Source organism: Leptonotus elevatus, chromosome 21 (assembly GCF_054856555.1).
Source record: "Leptonotus elevatus isolate MCC_2025b chromosome 21, RoL_Lele_1.0, whole genome shotgun sequence".
NCBI lineage: Eukaryota > Metazoa > Chordata > Actinopteri > Syngnathiformes > Syngnathidae > Leptonotus > Leptonotus elevatus.
The window spans coordinates 3,256,219-3,277,970 of NC_141259.1; the positions used below are offsets into that span (position 1 = coordinate 3,256,219).

General features: G+C 37.7%; 1 protein-coding gene across 2 annotated transcripts in view; it reads right to left on the reverse strand.

Annotated features, from left to right (window-relative positions):
• cntnap2a (contactin associated protein 2a) overlaps positions 1-10,328 on the reverse strand; it is a 354,486-nt gene extending 344,158 nt beyond the window's left edge. For both annotated transcript variants that reach the window (XM_086065802.1, XM_086065801.1), the window contains exon 1: positions 9,913-10,328. In XM_086065802.1, the coding sequence (XP_085921928.1) occupies positions 9,913-10,009 (97 nt within the window). In that variant the 5' untranslated portion in view covers positions 10,010-10,328. The remainder of the gene's footprint in view (positions 1-9,912) is intronic.
• Between the last annotated feature and the right edge of the window lie 11,424 nt (positions 10,329-21,752).

Sequence of the window (21,752 nt, forward strand, 5' to 3'; positions counted from 1 at the left end):
TGCAGGAAATAGCGCAGGAAACTGGAAAACGACTCTAAGAAGTTGTGATAGAAATATTAATGAATAATATTCATCATTTAAGCTGTTTAATTTTAATAAATTCATAATAATGATATAATCTTTTAGACCATTCTAAAGCATCCATGTAACATTTAGAGCATTGGATCGTTTTAGCACATTTCCGTTGAGCTATAACTGCATGTTGCCTTCAAATTAAGTTACATTGTACTTTTTTTTTCTTTTTTTGATTAGTTTTGCCAAATTATCCGTAAAGGTCAAACTTATTTGGAGGCAAACAAAGAACAAAAGGCACAGTGAGCCTCATCCTGGTCATGAGCCATCTAAGTTCACTTAGTCTAAGCACTAACATGTCGTTCTAATTGAAACATGGTGAAATTTAACCATGTTTATTTGTTATCAATAACAATTACATTTAACTATAATGTATTAATTTTACTGCAATTAAATGACAGAGAATATATTTTTATCTACATGGCTGTACATGGGTGTTTAATGACAACCAATGGCATCCCTTTAGAAATGCTCAACGGCCGCAGGCTGGATGAAATTGGCAGTGTTTGAGTGTGGGAAGGTGTGGCGAGGGATCATGTTTTTATCGCTATATGAGCGAATCCTGTTTCATCGCTGGACATGAGACAACTCTATTAAATGCTCAGCAAGCATTGGATGCAGTTCAAGTGTATGTAGAAGTAATATCCAGCGTAGTGTGACTAAACCTCTCAGCTGTGAAGCGGCTCCTTTTTCACACTACTTTAGTTAGGTAAAATGGATAGGAGGACGATGAATGATAATAAGAATAATATTGTGGACTTTAACAAATGAGAGCCTTGGGATTGGCTAGTGACCAGTCCAGGATATGCATCATCACTCACCCAATGTAAAATAGGCTACAACTCAACCATGACCTTGAAGTGGGGGGAGGAATGGATGAATTCATTTTTAAATACATTTGAAAAAAATCAGAAAAGTGGGAATAGATCACCATGGAACATTTTAGTATTTGATAACAGCGATCGAGAGAATGCTTATTTCAGTCTCTCTTTCTTTTTTCTTTCTTTCTTTCTTTCTTTTTTTCTTTCTTTCTTTCTTTCTTTCTTTTTTGCACTCTTCATATAAGTGGTTCTTGGTAAACAAAGGCAGGGCGTGTGGATAATCCCAAACATCGCGTCCATTCCAGGTTGAAATTGACGCGCACTCCCACCTCCCCATTGACAAATCAAATAAATGTTGGTGCCCGTTGGCCGCCAGCCGCCACCCCATCGCTGAGTAGGTTTCAGTGCATGTTGTCCGCTGTCAACTCCCCACCCACACCCCGAAGTCGATGAATTGGACAAACGAACGAAGGAGATGAACTCTTATAAAATCACATTCTATTAACTGTTTTGCACATTCAAACACATACACCAACTACGCATTAACTTGTATGTGCTTGATGAATGACTCTGACATTAGGAGTATTCAAAGTCCTGTGCAGCTTGCATGTGTGTCAAAAGAAGAAAAAAATGAAAGTCGAGCTATTGTTGTATATTGCAAAGCAAACATTGTCTGGTGAATATTGCAGCATGACTTGTCAGTCTGCATTTAAATCAATGTGGCCTTGTTCCCACAATGGAACATGGATAGCCTCACTGCTGCATCCAGTTAAAAGAGAGTCATTCCAGTGCAAATATATAAAAGTATACTCTTGCTGTGCTGTGTCAGTTAAAGTGTTACTATAGATCCAACAATTTTTGACTGCAGTGCACATGGTCAACTCAGCAGAAAACTTTTAAGAGAAATATTGTTTTATGGGTATTACTTAGGACTGTCTGTTAGTTGACAAGTAGGATAAGAAATATCTTGAGATGTAAAGCTCAGTATGTTTGCGTATGTACTGTAATAGTATTTATTGATTGTACTGTATTTTACAGCGTCTGTGGTGGCATAAGAAAAAGATCACACACAAAAAAAAACCCTTGTGGAATTAGTCCTGGAGTTAGCCATCGCTGTATCACAAGTGAGAGGAAAACAATCTCAAATTGTGGTCCATTAATGGTATATATTGACTGCTGTGGGGAAAATTATTAACCTTGCTCTGCAAGCTGAATTCTCGCAGCATTTGTGAGTTCACAAACTCTGGAGAATACATCTTGTACCAAGCCCGTTGATTTCCACCGATCACAGAGTGACATTGTGTTTGGGGGCGGGATATGCAGCTGTGACGAAACCAGGAAGCGATGACACCGTGGCAAACATTTTTAACTGGTAAAGATGTTCGTGCTTTTTTTCCCCCCAAGATTAGATCCGAATAGGCCTTCGATGTTTTCATCCGTTGCCGTGATTGGTCAAAACAAACGTGAACATGCCACATCGTCCAATAAGCTCAAAGTATTGTACAGAATGTTCCGCCTTTCCCAAGCAAATCACCGTGGAGCAGTCCCAGATTGATATTGTGGAGAATTCTCTTGAGTGAATCTCAATTATCAATCTGGCTATTGCCAGGTTAGAACATTAGCTTTACAGAAACAAAAGCAATCAAATAAGTGAAATGGCGATGCCAATAGTATTATTATTCCATGGTTATTCTTTGATCTAATTTTGGATGACAATAAATGAATGGATCATAATCAATGATGGCTTTCTCCTCTCCAAAGGAGGCACCATCTTAAGACATTGTTCTATCATCCTTATATTCCTTCAAAGTCAAATTCATATCTATTAATTATTGTCTGTAGCTAAATAAAGCAATTGTGTTTCTTTGAGCAATGACAACGGAGTGCTTTTTGCAAAGAAGATACATTTACGTCAAGTATTTTTGTCCCTCAAGCACCATTCAAAGGTTTTTGTGGGGTAAAATATTCATATGAAGCCTGCTAACTTTAAAAGCTGCGAGAGACTGAAAGGGGAGAAAGCAGCATTGTTGTTTCAGTTTGGCTGTGATCCATGCTAAAATGCTCTAAGTCGGTGGTTCCTAAACTTGTTGGGGGGTACTGAGCCACACCAGTTTCCTATGAGCGTTCACGAAACCCTTCTTTATTGAAAATTGTCAGTTTTTTTCTTTCAAATTCAAGACAGACAGAATTTACTGGTGAACAAAATAAACAGGGAGAGTAGCCTTTTCATCAAATCTGCCTCTCTTCACCTTGAATTCAGAAAGCATTGTGTTCTTTCGTTCCCCATCTCCATGCAGCTATGGAAGTTCTGCTTTAGTTTTGCCAGATAATGCAGTTAGGACTCTGATTCTCATCACTCAACTTTATATTTATAGAGCACTTTGAAACAACCACCGCTGTTTCCTTAAGATGGAACCCAGGGGTAGCAGATACAATGAAAACAGCAGAGGGCCTAGAATTCAACCCTGTGGAACACCATACATTCTGTTATACATCTGAATTTATATTGCACATATTCCTCTGACCACTTTCTTTTTTTGCTCAATATAGTTAGTATGAAGGGATTACAATAATAAAGAAATCAGACGATGTACCATCTCAACAGTCAAAACTCGACTACTGAGCGCACCAAATTCCCTAATCGCCAAGTGGGGACTATCATCATGAATCATATGAGTTGGATATGTGTCTTGACCTTTGACGAACCCAGGTTAAGAACCACTGCTCTAAATGCAGGGGAAAGCAAAGCGGACAGTTCCTATCGCTGTGATGAAAATAGGCTAGCAGGAACTGTAATCAGGGCACGGAGGAATGAGGGGACCCATTGTGAAAGGCTAAAGATGAGTCAGGTCATCATGGTTAGATGATGACACCGGCAAGGCAGGGATTACTATACTTTGGTGACAGGATACGAACCAGAGGTGATCAGCTGATAAAGGGCAGCAGGAGAAGAGAATCATCAGCTGGGTGATGATTGTTCAGGCGCAGGTGAAAATGAAGTGAAAAAATAGTCAAAAATGAAATTATGGAATGCTAACTTTAACAATATACTGCAGCACATTTAACAAGTTGACCTTGTAAATCTCCTTACGGAGACAAATTTACACCCAAACCTCAGGCGGGTGCTCACACAATTACACACAGAAGAGAATAGTAGCTCAACACCATGTATTGGGCTGATCTAATCTGAGACAAACCAGTCTGCTATACCAGCTCTAATCCTCGGCCTCCTAACGGGAGCCATTAGACTGCGCGCACACACACAGACAAAACATTAAACAGGAATCAGGTTTAAAATTGCATCTTTTGGAAAACGACACCACACTGACATTGGATCTTTCAATTGACAAAGCAAAGCCTATAGACAGTGGCCAGTAAAATGACAAAAAAGTGCTTGAAACTAAAATGGGCAATAGGATGCCACTAAATAATCTCATTTAGTTTGACAGCGTATAAAATGAATATTACAGAAGAAGAGTTGCCCTGGAGGTACGAGCAGACTGATGTCTTTGTCAAATGGCCTGGCATGCTTAATGGGATGAGAAAAGGCTAAACTGATTCTATATCAGACAGGCGCTAGGGGCATCCCATTTAGCCACCCACTTTGCTGCTAGCACACCGACGTGAAGACGCGTGCTTTACTTCACGCGTTGATGGCAACTTTACAAAAACCTTCTTTGCAGAAAATAGAAGCGGAGGAGTCTTCTCAATAAAAGGACTAAGGGTTGAAGACAACTGCAAATGGTTAGCACTCTAGAGTATTGTCCTGCATATATAAATAGATAAGCAGTTAAGTCCAGAAGTACTTAGCGAGTTTGAGTCTGCTTTTATATAACACAACAATGGCTTTGAAAAACACTTAAATTGCAATTTAAACAGCAGCAAGTCCATGTATTTGTTACCTGGGTCTAAATGGAGATTTATCCGACTTAATCCACCTCTTAATCCTGCCACTATTACGTTGCAATTATACAAACCATCAATACCACCCAAAAATTCAATATAACAGCAAGCAGCTGTCCCACATATATCACCTGGAGCTGTTCAGAATCAATATTTACCTAATAACTTGACAAAAACAGACAATGGGGAAAAAAAATCATACTCACCAAACATGGTGATTATTAAATGTATTAATGTATGCCAATTGCCACAGATAGATAATATGATGCGAGTAGGACTTGGCTGTAAAATGTTTGGCTCTGACCAAACAAGAGGATAAAAATGCTGACATCATCAAGAATCAAATCAAACAGGACATTGAACTGCAAATAGGTGTTTATGTTACAAAACACTGAACACTATCACATTAATTTGTTATGCCCATAACACATTGTGGTACTTCAGCATATTAAAAAAAAAAATCAGCAGACTGGCCCCCACTACTATAGAGGACTTTAGTTTCCCTCCGCTAACTCTGTGTGGGAATCAGTAGGTGGGAAATGCAGCAGCCTCGGTTCCTCCCCCATAACCATACTTGGGGGTCCCGCTTACCACTTCACTTCACATTAGCTGCAAGTTAAAAGTATGATAAAGAAACCAATTCCAACACTTCGGGGTACGCTCCAACCGCCTGTTTTAGCTAAAGATATTACAAAGCTTTCTCCGACAACAACAAAAAAACTCTCAAAAATATATAAGTTACTTTCGTATACAGATAAAATGTATTTACCCATCTCGAAATGGGAGACAGACTTGTCTTTAGCTCCGGAATCTGACTTTTGGATTCAAGTTTGTGAAAACGTATTTAAAATGAGAAAACACACAAATTTACAATTGATCCAATATAAAATTATTCATAGATTATATATTACTCAATATATGATGAAGAAAATGGGCTGTGGGCCGGTGGGGTGCCTGGTGGGCCTGCCGATTTTCCTTTCCTTTCTTTTCTTTGATCCTTCCTCGGGTCTCCTGACAACCTCACGACTCTAGCTGGATTCTGAAGTATTCGGTTTAGGTAAACAGTATGGGATTTTTAATAGGTTTTAGGTGAACTAATGAGTACACACGCACGCACATATGCACACACACACACCCGCACATGCACATTCTCACGCACATGAAATAAAGAAAAAGAAGAAGAAAAAAAAGAGAGAGCGAGAAAGAGAGAGAGCGAGTGAGAGAGAGAGAGTGAGCAATGATGATGACATGTCGAATCGGTAAGATTACCGAATGAACAATACTGAGCTATCTAAAAAAAAAAACTGCAAAAAAAAAAACTGCAAAAAAATATATATATATGTTGCATGCTAACATGCTAGCCACTAAACGGGTGAAGACAATGGTCTCTAATAAACCCTAAATAAATCTGTGGTGTTTAAGAAAATCTCAGGTTCTCCTGAAGTCGGCAGTTTGGCAAGTTGAGAACACTGTTCTTGAAGCATAAACATTCTTTGGGGAAGAAAGGTCAACTTTTCACAGACCCAAGTGTGGTCGACTCTAGCTGGATTCTGAAGTATTCGGTTTAGGTGAACGGTATGGGATTTTTAATAGGTTTTAGGGGAATTAATGAGTACACACTCACACGCACGCACACATGCACACACACATACACACGCACATGCACATTCTCACGCACATAAAAAAATTAAATAAAAAAAGAGAGAGAGCAATGATGATGACATGTCGAATTGGTAAAATTACCGAATGAACAATACTGAGCTTTCTCTTTAAAAAAAAAAAAGACCTAAGTGTGGAAGTGTGAGTATTATGTTAATTGTATTAATATTGTAATATAAATGAATATTGTTTTTGTTAAGAAAATTGAGTCCTAAAATAATAATAATAATAATAATCGCAAGCTAATGTTGTATTGAGCTCCAACGAACAAACTTTCAGACAACCGTTTAAATTGTGAGAAAGCTAGGTTTGTCTCCACATGATTCAGTTTGTCTTTTTCCCATCGTGGGTGAGATAAAAGGTATAAACGTTTATAGACTTTAAAGATAGTTCATGTTTTATATTGCTGTGACTGAAAGGAAAAAAAATGAAAGAAGCTTATTTTTCACATTTTCAAACAAAAGGAGCGCAACCAGACACACGACCTTATTGGAGCTGAATACTTGATAATGACCAGTAGCATTAATCATTTATGGCGTTTTATTTTGAGTGTACACATGGGTAATTTACATTTAGAATGGTTTTAAATACAGTTCAATTAAACGTTAGCATTCCATATTCAGCTTTAATCATATTTAACAAGACCTGCTTTATACGGAGCAGATTAGCAGACTTCCTCTGTGTGCTTTGATAAATAAACGACACGATGGTTTGAACCTCAACTTAGTAAAACTATATAGTAGGTGCCTTTGGACATAAGTAGTGATGTCAGTAACATTACAAAGTAGTGTAGTACTAACTAACAGAAAAGCACATTGACTAACCTAATGTGTTACTTTTTTTTTATTTACTTTTTTAATTATTCAAACTGAAATTAACATTCTCGTTTGAGGGAGTGACATCTTCGTTTTCAGCACATTGAGACTCGCATGTCCAAAAACAGCAAATGGCAGGAGGAGTCGCATTTTCAAGAAGCAAGTACAGTCACTCTTTTGAGTTTGTATCAGCTAAAAACAACAATATTAAAGTTTGTTGCACACTCTGTTCAGTCAACAGTGTTATAGCTTCAATAACGCCATGTCAAAAAAATCAAAAGGATCACAGGGCAGTATGCATTCACAGTCACACTCAATTGTGTGATTGCCGGGGGTCAAAAACGTAATCATTATATTTATAAACACTGTACATTAAAAATGCTGAGTGTTGCCGTTATAACATTAATCGTTCAATTTATCAAGCAAATAAGAAGTCTAGAAAGTATTTGTTTTAACTAAATACAATATAGCAAATTTGTTAAGTGGAATCCTGAAATAATTTTTTGTTAATTAAAATAATTAGTTTAAGTCAAAAAGGTTGCTGTCTATATTCATATTTAATAAGAACAAACTTTTTTCTTAAACTTCACTGTTAAAAACAGACTTCCAACTAAGTGGCAAAACCGGGTGTCATTTTTATGTTAAGCAGTGTGGTCTGTCTAACTTAACTTTTAAAGCAAGTAATCAGTAAAGTTACTTCTTAAAGGAGCCCTCAGTAAAGTAACTAAGTTACTTTTTCAAGGTAACAATGGACACAAGTTAAATACAGGTATTTCATTTATTTATTTTTACAAAAAGTCTATCAGCCTTAAGTTTTATATAATATAATATAATATAGTTTTGTTGGGTTATATTATCAAGCACTACTGATTCTGAACGACCTGGAAAGATTAAACATTGAGACGGAAATCTGATTCAACAATCAAATGTACCATTCCACATATGCTACTAGAAGCAGAACAGCCAAGAGAATTGCTACGAAATGAAGAGATTGTTGGGAATAAATTATTACAACAATGTCATGGATCAAATAGTAAAATTTAGGTTGTAAATGTCACTCATCGCTGGATTTAATTTTAGGGTTTCACATAAAAACCGTGCACCCCCCAAAAACATAATCATGCGAGTGACTTGGGGCAACACCCGATGGAACAAACTGAAAATAGCAAAAACGTGCATATGATATTAACATTTACAAATTACAGCCATTTATCAAGTATATGGACATTTACAAATGTTCTGACTCGATATAGTGATCCGTAATGAGACATCACTGTAGGTGATGAGATGTGCACAAATGAACCCGTACATCGTGTTTCATAAGTTTTCCACCCACTTATCCGTTATGCGTGTGTTCTTACAACTGCGTTGCGCGTGTGTTTGTCTTATTTTGCTGGGGCGCAACAGATCGCAATTGGTACTATTGAGGCAGCCAATTAAGTGACAGGAATGCATCTCAAAGCTGACAGGCGCTCAAGGCATAGCATGCGTAGGAGAAAATTCCAATGCTTAGAGTTGAACACAATCATTTGCAGGGGCATACATGCATTGGCATGTAAATGTAAATGCAAATGAACACAAAAATACATGCGCACACCAAAAAAGGGGGGGAGGATGATGCAAAAATCTACATTTGCTGATCTTTGTCGCTCTTTTGGACATTGTTTGGGCTCCAGGTCCCACTTTGTGGCTTAAGCAGCAAACTGAGTGTATTTTCTCATTATGTTTTCTATATACTGTACATCAGAACACAATGTCTGTTCCCAGGAGGATTTCACTTGTAGCCCTTTAAAAAGGACAAATATTCTAACTTCTGGTTTAAAATTGTTGTTAAGCATCAATCTGACAATACAGCGACTCTTTTTGCTCCTAGAACTCTGACATTCCAGTATTTGAGCAGAAAACATTTCCATAAGGGATCAATATAAAAAACAAGAGAAAGTCATCACTGCGAGGTCAAAAGGAGGAAGACCTTGTCATCCTCAGCCACTCTGCATCTCTGCTCATGCACAGACACGTACCAATGTCTCCAAGAAGACTTTTTCTGACAACGTGCGTCAAATGAGAAGATTAATGAGGCACATCCTGGGGCACACTCATCCAGCACCTGGCGAGCCCCGGCGTACAGTGAACATACACATCGGTCACACTGAAGCCTTCAGATTATTTCCTCAACCAGGAACTGTCTGACACTATAAGTCATCCATTTATTTTGAACAATATTTTCCCAATGTACATAACAGCATAATTAAAATGAAGTAGGCCAATTGCAGGTGCAACGGGAGAGTGAATTCTTACAATAGCTCCAACTTTGTGATGCTTAATGACTTTATGAATTTTGTCACTAACCCCCCCCCCCCCCCTCCAAAAAAAGCTTTGTCAAAAGCCAGATTTATACTGTACATTAAAGTGACTTCCTAAAAAAAAAAATACAAATGAAAAAGTCTCAATTGATAAATAACTCTGCTGACCTTACTCCACAGAGAGGACTTAACACGTGTTAGTGCACGTCCCTCCCCTCCAAGCGCCACTCGGCCCCGTGCCACCTCCGCAGGGAAGACCTGACTATAGCGGACTCCGTTGTGACGAACCTCACATATCCTTCACCCCAGCAACGAAATAAGACGAAAAGATAAACTTACGGGTTGTTGGCAAAGCTCCTCGCACGCAGTTGACGTTGCAGAAAATCCACAAAGCCGCCAGCAGTAACAGTGTCAGTTTTCTTGCAGGACGGTGCATCTTCGCGGTCGGTTTGGAAGCAGCTGACGAGAGCGAAAGAGGAAAAGCACTCAGGAGAAAACACAGCGGAGCCACTCTTGTCTTTTCTGTCCGTCCGGCTGGCTCGGCAGTTGCAACTGAAGGAGAGAGTGAGGCTGCGCTGTACTGACTCTGCCTCCCTCTGTTTCTCTCTCCACTTAAATAAAACCATGCAAGGATGCTCAAAAGGAGACAGACTAGGACAGGAGTAAGATGCCACAAGCTCGGATGGTTCGAGGAAGCGTGTCAGCGCGCAGCTGATCGTGGCGCTCCGGTGCACTGTCCGTGGTGCTGAACTTATCTCCCTCTCGCTCCCTCCTCCCTCCCTCCCTCCCTCCTCCCTCCCTCCCTCCCTCTCTCAAAAACCTTCGCTTCCAGCCACACAGTGCCCCCCTCCTTCGCTAAGCGGTGGTAGCCAGTTAGAATAGGACACCCTCAACCCCCTACACCCCCCCCCCCACACACACACACATACAGTCTTCACTTTTTGTCATCCCCTCATTTCGTGCTACTTCAATTAAAAACGAGAGTAAGAATCTTGTGGCGATAAAAGTGATTTAATTGATTTTTGTCACAGATTAAAGGACATTTCATTGGGTACACCTACACGCCAATTTGAGAAAAAAGATTTGCCACGAGGGCCTACTTATTCACATACAAACAGCGGAATTCAAAAAGAATCAAAAAGGCATTTGACAAGAAATGGTATGCATTCCTGCTTGACGATCAATAAAATGTTTTGCTAAAAACGTGCCTCAAGACACAAAACCAATCGTTCAAATGCATGAACACTATTTCAAGAGTAAGTAGTGCACTTATAAAAATATTGTATACTATGCTCCCCTTATGTAGCTGATCTGATCTCCCCTTATGTAGCTGATCTGATATGATATTTGGATTTTATTATTCAATCCAATACTTAAAGAAAATAAATGTATTTTATACCTGTTGGGTAAGATGACAAATTATATCACCATATCAACTTTTTCATTAATAAATGTGTGTTAATAAATTCATCCACGTTGAAGGAATTATCTTTTGGCCCATGTTGAAATTCAAATAAAGGTAGTGATGTTCGATATCACATTTTTTTTCAGACCGATACCAATACGAGTATTCACCTCTTGAGTAATCGATACCAATACCAATTACTAATGCCAATACCAGTACTTTTCATACATAACACCCCCCCCCCCCAATAAACTATAACATATCGTTTTAAAGAAATACCTATATACCCCACATACTATATACCTATACCTATATACCCCAAAACAACTTCCCTTAAAATTGCATGAAATGAATGTCAATTTTTTTTATTCCTTAAATTTTTCATTTCTAGTTCCTGAATATAAAATGGCCGTAAGAGATCGGCCGATACTATTATTCGACTGCCGTTGCGAGTACCAATACCTTCAAATAAGGCCGGGTATTGGCGTAATACTGGCCCATCCCTAAAAACCAATATTGCAACTTGTAAACATCATCAAAAATCTACAGTATTCTGTAATACAGTAAATCAAATGTATCTTATTGTTATTTATTAACAACAATTGTTGTCATGTAAGCAAGCAAAAAAATCTCCTTTTGACTACTTTTTTTGAGAAAATTATGTGTTTAAAGTTAGTATTGGCAAAATTACTGCTGCCTAGTTGCAACGGAGGTCTGCATGTATGTAGCCCTACACCGCTAATGTCATGTTGTTCTTTCAGCTGCAATCGAGTTGATTCTGATTGAACATCATTTCTACCAAGTCGTGTGATCTATTTTGCCTCAATGTCTTTATTATATAATAAAAATAATAAATTCTTCACATTCAACAAACTTCTTTATGCTTGATTAAATCAATTATTATGCCTCTCTCTAACATAAACATCTGCATTTAACCCGTGAAAGTAAAAAAGAAAAGAAAAAGAAGAAAAAACCATTAAGCAAGCTTCATTAGAAACACTGTGGGTCATGGGTGCCTCGATAAAGAGGCATAAATGGAGAGGCCATGATTACTAAACACAGCTCTCAGTCAATCAGTGTTGATAATTGTGTCTTGAAGGGACTAGGGTGAAACGTGGTGCCGTACTTGGCACAAACAGCAGAGGCAGTATTTACTTGTTCTCAACTAATGTTTACAGTGGAGAGGAAGTATCAATGTTTGGCACCACATCTTGTATAACTGAGTAATTGACTGTGTTTTTTAACAATATATAAAATTGTTATTCTCAAAGTACTCATGAAAGATGTCCCTTGTTTGAGAAAAAAATAAACCATAACTTAAACACACCAAGGCACACCCAAGTTCAGTAAACCAGTCTCCAAAGGGGGGGACCCAAATAAAAGTGCTCCAATCCAAAGAAAGTTGAAATATAGAGTCCCTGCCAGTTTACAAAGCTTCAACAACAAACAATATACACATAACAGGAGCAGATATACACAGGGGGCCATTAACTAAAGAGGCATTGGTGGGTACAAAAAAATGAAGAGAAAATCACAGCAAAGTAAAGCAAAGAATTGGATACACAAGAGGAAAAACTTCAAATAAAAAAGGAAACCCACGCTTAAGTGGCAAACTATTAACTAATGAGACGCAAACATGTGTGCACTCAAAAGGAGTGAGAAAAACGACAATTACACACAAGATAAAAAAGAAAAGAAAATACACTGCAGTGTCAAGCTGATAATGAGGTATCAGTGTACTTACAAAAAATGAAATTCAGATAAAAACAGGATGTTAAAAACTACCCACATAAGACACACAAGTGCAAAACTTCATAACATAACTGATAACGTATGAACTAAAAAGACATTATTCTGTCTTTACCTGTTCTCTCCACTGCTTGTTTGCCCTCTGCTGCACTGCCAGTAAGACAGTGCCCCCCCCCCCCCCCCACAAGAAGCACAAATGGGTTAGTCAATATTTCATGCATTGTAATTTCCAGCCATCAGTCAAGTCATGACAGTGATGCCAGCGAATTAAAAAGTTGATTACAGCAGTGAATAATATCCAGCATTTGTTGAGACTTTTATACACATCTAACATGGAGACAAGAAGTAAAGGGTAATCTATTGTTTGTGCTATTTGTGACAAATTCATAATTTATTCAATGTCATTGTTGTCGCAGGTGTCTAATTTGCAATATTCCAACTAATTACTACTGCCTTAATTTACCAGAGCTAAGACATTGACAATAAAATGCTGTGTTTTTCTTTATTGTGCTGGAATGACTGTATACTCTTCAAAGATGCATTCAGCCATGTATAATGGCTGACATAAAATACTGGATGTCAACAAAAACAGTGAAAGGTAAAATATGAGCCAACTGAAGGCGAACACGGTTTACTATCCTGCTGTTACTGTTTTTTATTTTACGTTTTAGCAGAATATGCTAGGAAATGTTTCCAAAAAGTTTTGAAGAAAATGCTATATCCCAGTATTTTGAAAATAATCACACACAAAAAAAAGCCTCGTGTACTTGAGATGACCAACAAAGCACAAAAGGACAAGCCAATGATTGGTTATTTAAGTAACCAGTCAGACTCAGTATGTATAAATAAGTAACACTCAATCCAATAAAATAACAAATAGAATGTGGTATTCCACAAGGCTCTGTGTTAGGTCCAAAACTATTCCTTATATATATTAATATCACAGATATGTTGGAAATGTAAAAATTTATAATATTTGATGCAACTACCTTTTGCTCTAATTCAGTTTCTGATCATCTAATCTTACCAGTAAAAATAAAAAAATAGAAAAATTGTTGAAACTACTTTCAATTATGTATTTAATGACAAGCAAACAAATGTTATTCAGCAGGTGTAAATATTTGCAAGATTGTGAAGGAAAGGTAGAAATATGTGTATTTTTTTAGGATTACTTGTTGATAATCAATCTAACAGGTAACAGCACAAATTGCACACACAAAAAAGTTGTAATGTATCACAACATAAACTGTCTTAATTAGACACGCTCCAATTTCTGAAGCATTATCTTGGTCCTTCCATATTTAAATGAATGTTCTGAAATTTGGGGTTACACTTACATGCTTCAAACTTACACAAAATAATTACAATTCAAAATACTTTCTAAGGTAGACAAATACTAACACACAACTCATTTATTCAATAAATGGAGATTTACTACATACTGTTGAACTAAAAATACATCTTCATGCATAACATTTTTCAAATATACAAATTAATAGTTGCAATTATTGTAGAAGGCAGAACAACACTAAAATTGCACTGTATTTCAATAAAAAGGCACAACATTTTCAAATGAACTAAACACCAGAATTGAAGAATACTGTATTAAATCACGAACACAAGTCCCTTGCATACATTTCTACCCTAATCTCCATTATTCATTCATGACACATTTGATTTCCATGTAAGTGTTGAATTCCCATATTAAATTTTGTTTCAATGTCAGTCTTTATTAAGGATGTTCAATGCCACTTTTTTTTCAGACCACTGATAATCGTTCTTGAGTAGTCACCGATAATGTCACGGTTGAAGTTGACTCTGTCACGGTTCGGAGTGGAGGACCCAAATGCAGGGAGGCAGGAGAACCACAGCAGGAGTGCGAAACTGGCGTGCTTTATTTTACAGAAAACACTAACCAGGGTACTGGTTAATGCTAACTAAACAACAAACTGAAAAGATACAAAATCAAAATGACAGACAGAACTCCGGGGTTGACCGTGACAAGCGGCAATGATCCCACGCCGGCTGATTACCACCCGGGAATTAAATACACTCACACTAATTGGGTAACTAGCCACACCTGGGGCCAGGCATAAGTGGCTGAGGGCCCGGATTGGTCAACCCGGAAGGGCTGGAACCCACTCAGGACCATTCGGGACCCTCAATCAAAACCAGATCTTCCCAGACATGACAGATACGGATACCAAGTTGGCTACCAATACCGCTAGTACTTTTGTTACATAAAATGTTTAGCAAGAAAACAGTGACAGATAATCTTAAAGAAAGACCTTTATATCTCAATACAGCATTTTCGTTAAAAATGCATGGCATTTGTTGCAATTTTCTATTCTTAAAATGTGTAGTTCCTGATCGTAAACAAGTACAAGAGGGCAGCTGATACTGGTATCGGTTGCTGTCACACATACGATACCGTGACATAAGGACAAATGTCAGCCTTATACTTTACTCGCCCAACCCTAGTCTTTATGTATGAAGTATCTACATAATTGAATGATCAAAGTGCGTGTCATCTTAAAAAAAAATCCCATCAAGTATACAGTTAAATAAAAATATATATTTTACTTTAAACAGTACAAAAGTATTGTGGGAGGGCCTAATTTTGTATGCTTTGCTTCTGAACCTTCATTTTTAACCTGTACATATTTTTCAATTTGTATTTTTAAATCTACCTGATTATATTTATAGAGGTTGAAGTCATTTCTTGTTATTATTATGATTATTATTATTATTATTATTATTATTATTATTATTATTATTATTATTATTATTATTATTATTATTATCTTAAAATCTCATGGTACGGTAGGAAATGTTTGTACCTCACTCTTAGTTGATTCAAAATGAATAATTCCAACCCCAAAGCTCCCAACTATGACACATTCTTCCCAAATCTCCCACTCTACATATGATACAAGGAAGACTGTATGATTTCCTACCCAAGAGAAACCTCACAGAATTGTCTTGGGTTAATTAACAACCTTTGGTGTCAATCGTTGCAGAGGTCCTTTGCATACACTTGAAATAGAACACAGAGTTGGAAAATCTACATCTACATACAAATTTGTTTTTCTGCGCATTGAAAAACAAATCACTACGCATGTCTAACAAATAGCCATAACTTATTCAGTATGTTAATTAACGTGGGAAAGTTTCTTTGGTCTTTGTCTGTGTCAAAACTATAAAGCTCTGCCGTGTTTTGATCTTGCGCAAATTTGGAAGAATCACAAATCTCTTGGGGAAATGCCTTTTGGCATGCAAATCCTAGCATCATGCACCCACATGTTTACTCAAACAGGTCACCGTTCTCTCTGAATCAACCATAATACAAAGGGAAAACACAGAAGCAAGCATCAAACTGGAAAAGTTTTCACAAGGATGACATGTTGCCACAGCAAAGCAATCGCTGATCAACACTTCATTCTGAAATCTGTTATGATAAATTCCCTTGGGTGCACTCACATACAAGGTGTGTGCCATCACTTCATACTACAGCAATACATGACTGCAACTTGCTTGATTTGATGATTTATTTCAAGTCATTTTGTATTATTCGACTAACATACAATAGCTGGAAGGAACAACAATCAGATGAGCATCCACGCCTTTATTTGGTTTTATTCTTATTGTACGATACAGCAGTTATCGTTCTACTTTTACGGATGTTGCAATGTAGGCCACTTTACATTATTATCTATGGAGAAAATGTATTAAAATTAGACCATCTTGGATGTCAAGCAGTGCATTGAATGGACTGCGCTTGAGTAAAGAATAAGAAATTTGTGTTAGACACTTTATTCATCCAAAGAATAAAGTAATGTTATGTTTTAGAACAGTTGGACAAAATTCTATTCTCTTAGAAAAACAAAAGACAGACGCAATCTCCTCTTACAAGCAAGACTGGCCTTTTAATAATGTCACTGCATAATTGGTTTGTGAAGCATTCGGTGGACTTAACTGAATGAGCCTCTGGGAATCAACGAGAGAAAAGAAAGGAGAAGTCCTGGCAGAGCAAGAAGTAATACCATCAAAATAAATCACCTTTCACACCTTCCCTCTCCAGTGTGACAATAATTCTGAATTGTCCCACCCTATACCCTTCACTCTTACTCAATGGTTTTTTTCCCACTCAATTTTGATTAACCTCCTTCAACACATGCTGACTAAGAGGGTAAGAGCTTTTTCGATAAAAGTGATGAGCACGTAAAAAGTATTTAACATATTTAACTCTGAGCATTGTGACATTAGAGTCTGGTTATGATAGGACTCAAACAGCACCAATGCATCATAAAATGGCCTTGAATTAGTACTGCTAAGGATGTTTCATTCTTTTCTTATGTTTAGCTTCAAGTTGACATGAATAAAAACATTTATTGGGGTTATTAAAGATGCATAAGTGCAAAAGGACGTTGTGCCTTCTTGCATTTGAATGAAAGTGAGGTTGCCAAAAAGCATCACTTAATTAATTGTATCTATTTGTGCGTAATTGATTGTTGAATACTCGCAACTTGAGTGCACTTGGCCACTGCCATAGTTTTCAGCAAATTCGACATGTTGAATCGGCGTCGGGCGTCGGGGCATTTGATCACTGTGATTGGCTAAATCAGCGCACGGGGGAAGAAGAGGAAGTGATGAACATGGATAAACAGCACTGATGAAAAGCCTGAACCTTTTTTTTTCTCATTTTGCGCATCGTCACCATGCTGTAGCCTTTGCATTTGAACGTACAATGTCTGCCTGGACAGAATATCGGGAAGATGATTTTGATCACAAATCTCTCAGCATTGTATGAGTTTGGCATTACATGGGGACGCGACTGGATATAGCAGATTTATTTTTAGACTTGAGAAGTATAGCAACTGTTTGTAATTAATAAATATAATTACTTCACATTAGCTGACTAAGGACATGATTTACAACACCCTCAAAACAGACTCGGGTTCTACCGCCACTGATGTTATGGAGAGGAATTGTTTCTTGCGCATGCGCTAAAGGTACCAAATAGTCGGGATCGGTGCGGTGTGTATTTTTCTGCCAACATCTGGGCCGACGCCACAGGAGGTAGGTGTTGGTCACATTTGGCCGACGTCGAATTGGTGTATCTAGGCCAGCGGGGCTCAAGTTCGGTCTTCGAGAGCCCCTATCCAGCCTGTTTTCCATGTTTCTTTCCACTAACAAACCTGATTTATGATCAAGATTGTTATCAGGCTTCTGCAAAATTTGCTGATTAGCTGATTATTAGGTTCCTGTGCTGCAGGAGGGAAACATGGAAAACAGGCTGGATAGGGGCTCTCGAGGACCGAACTTGAGCACCCCTGATCTAGGCCTTAAAAAGAAACAATAATCCAATCAAATCCTTTTTGTTTCTATAGCGCATTTCTAAACAAGCGTTTCCAAAGTGTTGCATATTGAGATGCGCACACTATCATACAAATAAAATCTAGTGAAACTAACTATTAAAAAAATTCAAAAAATTGTAAATAAAATAAAAAAATACAATTAGTAAAAAAATATAATACAAATAAATAAAACAATACAAATAAATAAATAAATAAAACAATACAAATAAATAAATAAAACAATACAAATAAATAAATAAAACAATACAAATAAATAAATAAATAAATAAATAAAACCACGCCTACTGCCCGAAGCAAGCTGGGATAGGCTCCAGCGCCCCCTGCAACCCTTGTGAGGACAAGCGGTTAAGAAAATGGATAGATAAATAAATACATAAATAAATAAAAAACACACACAAACCCAAGGACCACACAATTCATGAACTAAAAGCCAAAGACTAAAAGTGGGTCTTAAGACAAGACTTAAACAATCCACTGTGGGAGCAGTTCGAACGTGGAGAGTCAGATTGTTCCACAATTTAGGAATGGCTAAGAACTTGAACCATGGAAAGCCTTTTCCGGACACCTTTATTTGGATCAAGAAGACATAGAAAAAGAGGAGGAGTGATTAAATTGTACTTTATGGGGACACACCTGTGCAGATATACAGGAATTGTTTTCGTATAATAGAGTTAAAACCTCTTTTTAGAGGATGGACGCCTACCTAAAGTGACAGAACTATTGATATTTAAAAACTCCTAATCCAACTTGGTATGTTAAATGAATTCATATTAATCCTGGTACATTCAAATTTTCAAATGTTCTTTTAGTTATCATGTTAAAAGTGATATCAGGGTCACTCAGAAGCCGATCTGCAGATCTGTGTAGGATTTAGTGCATTGGAATGCAACAATTTTGAAGCATGACCACTACAGCGCCTCAGAGATTACACCTCACTACCCCACCACCAATTACTACCAATTATTATTTGGAGTGAGCAGCCCAGTGAGCAGGAGTGGCAAACAAGGACTCACTGTAGTGGCTAGCATGAGCAGCTAAAGCTAGCGAGAGCAAAGCAGTGGGAGACAAGCGGCGGGAGCCCGAATCACGAAACTTAGCAATTACCACCTGCAGGCCCCAGCTGTGGAAGGTAAGCGGCAGTCGACCCATTGGGTCAGATACTAGCTGCAAGCACCACCACAGGCAAACCCACCCACCGCGAGTGCCAATACATTGAAATCAGCTGGTTTCTGTTCGATACCACTTGTCCAATGCTTCAGTGAAGTACATTTAATGTCAGATATTTTAAGACTTTTACCAAGGCGATTTTCAGCTCAACCAAAGTTATTTTCTGTTACCTATACTGTACTTATACTCTAACATTGCTTTCAGCCACAATATACAAGACTGCACCCACTATATTTTCATCAATCCCACTCTAGCTGCACAATCATGGTGTGTGTACCACTCAGCCAGTAACATATTTCTAGAATATTGAACATAATGTAATCATCATTACCCACCTTGCTTTTTTGTACAATTTCCTTACAATGCTTACTAAGAATATTTTTTTAAATTTGATTTTCTATGTAATAGCATTTCCTAAAGAGGTTCATCGCTCGTCTGTGATAAAACAGAACACCTGCAAAGAAAACTAGCTGACTTCATGAAATGGAGAAATAATTGCCTGAAAAATAAGTATTATAAGCCTTGTGTGTGTCGAAAGCATGTTTATGATAGTCATAATGTACTATATCAAGGCTATTTGAGTGATTACAAAGCTACGTCTGCTCTTACTTACAACTTCATGTTGTCAAAATAATCACTATCAAAGCTATTAATAGTATATGTTGGCATAACAAGCAGCCGCTCGAGCTTGTGGCCTTAAAACATCATAAATGTAAAATCAATGCAATGAATGGAATAATACAATATGTAATAACATTTGATGCAATAAAGTCTACAAAGGAGCATGAAGGGTTCCTTAAGATATTGTTTTTGCTCTTATCACATTGCCTCCCTTCTCCTTGTTCCCTCCTTGAGCTTCTCTTTATCCTTACCGATATGTTTCTGTGACGCCTTACATTTGCATCACCTTCGTTTATCAGCCGCTCTTGCTATGAGGCGATATTGTACTGTGTTTTTCACCTCCGCTGCCTACATCATAGCTAATGGTTGGTCACATTAGTAAGAGCCTTCATCATCTCAAGTGCCACGGCGACCCCAAACCCAGACAATCCCATCGCCTTGTAATTAATGAGCAGTCCGATAACGATTTTATGCACATGTGCTACTGACTGATGAAATGTTTAGGGGATGCGTTACTGGGTCAGTATGATTACCGGGGCATCTCAGTGATGATTGAATGTTCTCACTCTAATGAAGAGGCTGTGTGATGACACTTGTTCAAGCAGGTGTGGCCAAGCCATTAAGGAGTGGCTAATCAAAATGGAATCAGCCGACTGATTGCAGCCACCATTAAGGGCTGATTTTGCTTATTCACTCTGCTCTTTCACATGGACTGACACAAAGGAAAAATCCACCATAGAGATAAAGACACACATTGGCAACTTTATCAACATATCATTGAACTCAAATACTGTATTTTCATAACTTAACGACACTGTAAAAAAAAAAAAATGCTGTTGTTTTTATGGGAAAAAATGACAGCTGTGGTTGCCAGAGAAATTCTATAAAAAATACAGTGTAAATGTAAAGAACTTTAAAGAACAACTTGTAGGCTACATTTTACTGGTCTTTAATGTAGGATAGAAAGTAACTGCTTCTAAATTTTACTGGGGTTCAATGTACAATAAACAAAATCTGCATGTAAATTTCTACAGAACAAAATATTATAAAAGCAGCACGTTCATGGTAAATGGTACTTCATTCGTATAGCGCTTTCCTACCATACAAGGCCCTCAAAGAGGTTTGCATTTTGAATACGTATTCACATACTGATTACACAGCATCAGGAACAACTGAAGTTTCATTAGCTTGTGTATGAATCTTCGACACAGTCACACTGCCTGGAATTGAAGCAACAACATCAGGGTTGCAAGACAACCATTCTACCACTGAGGCACGCCACCCCGCTTTTGTTAAGTTATCAGTAAAGGACTGTTGAAACTACAAGTTTAAAAAGCTTATTTTTAGGAAATTATATAAATTTATGTTTGTACAGTATTATTTTTGATAACAGAACTGGTAACCACAGCTGCCAGTTTTTTTTGTGGGTAAAACTTAACGTAATTTTTTTATAAAAGCGTACTGATAAATAATTAATTAGGTGTACATAATACATTTAGTTTAACCTTTATATTCACATGGTCTTACTGTATATTTAAATCTTCTTATCTGTAATATGACTTTGCAAAATGCATGTTTATTTTGGCATAAACAAAATGTTGAAGAGTATGTCATAGTAAAATCCATCAATCCATTTTCTTAACCGCTTATTCCTCAAAAGGGTTGCTGAAGCCTATCCCAGCTGTTTTCGGGCAGTAAGCGGGGTACACCCTGAACTGGTTGCACACAGAGACAAACAACCATCCACACGCGCAATTAACCTGCCATGCATGTCTTTGGAATGTGGAAGGAAACCTGAGCAAATCCATACAGGCACAGGAAAAACATGCAAACTCCACCCAGGAAGGCCGAAGCCCAGA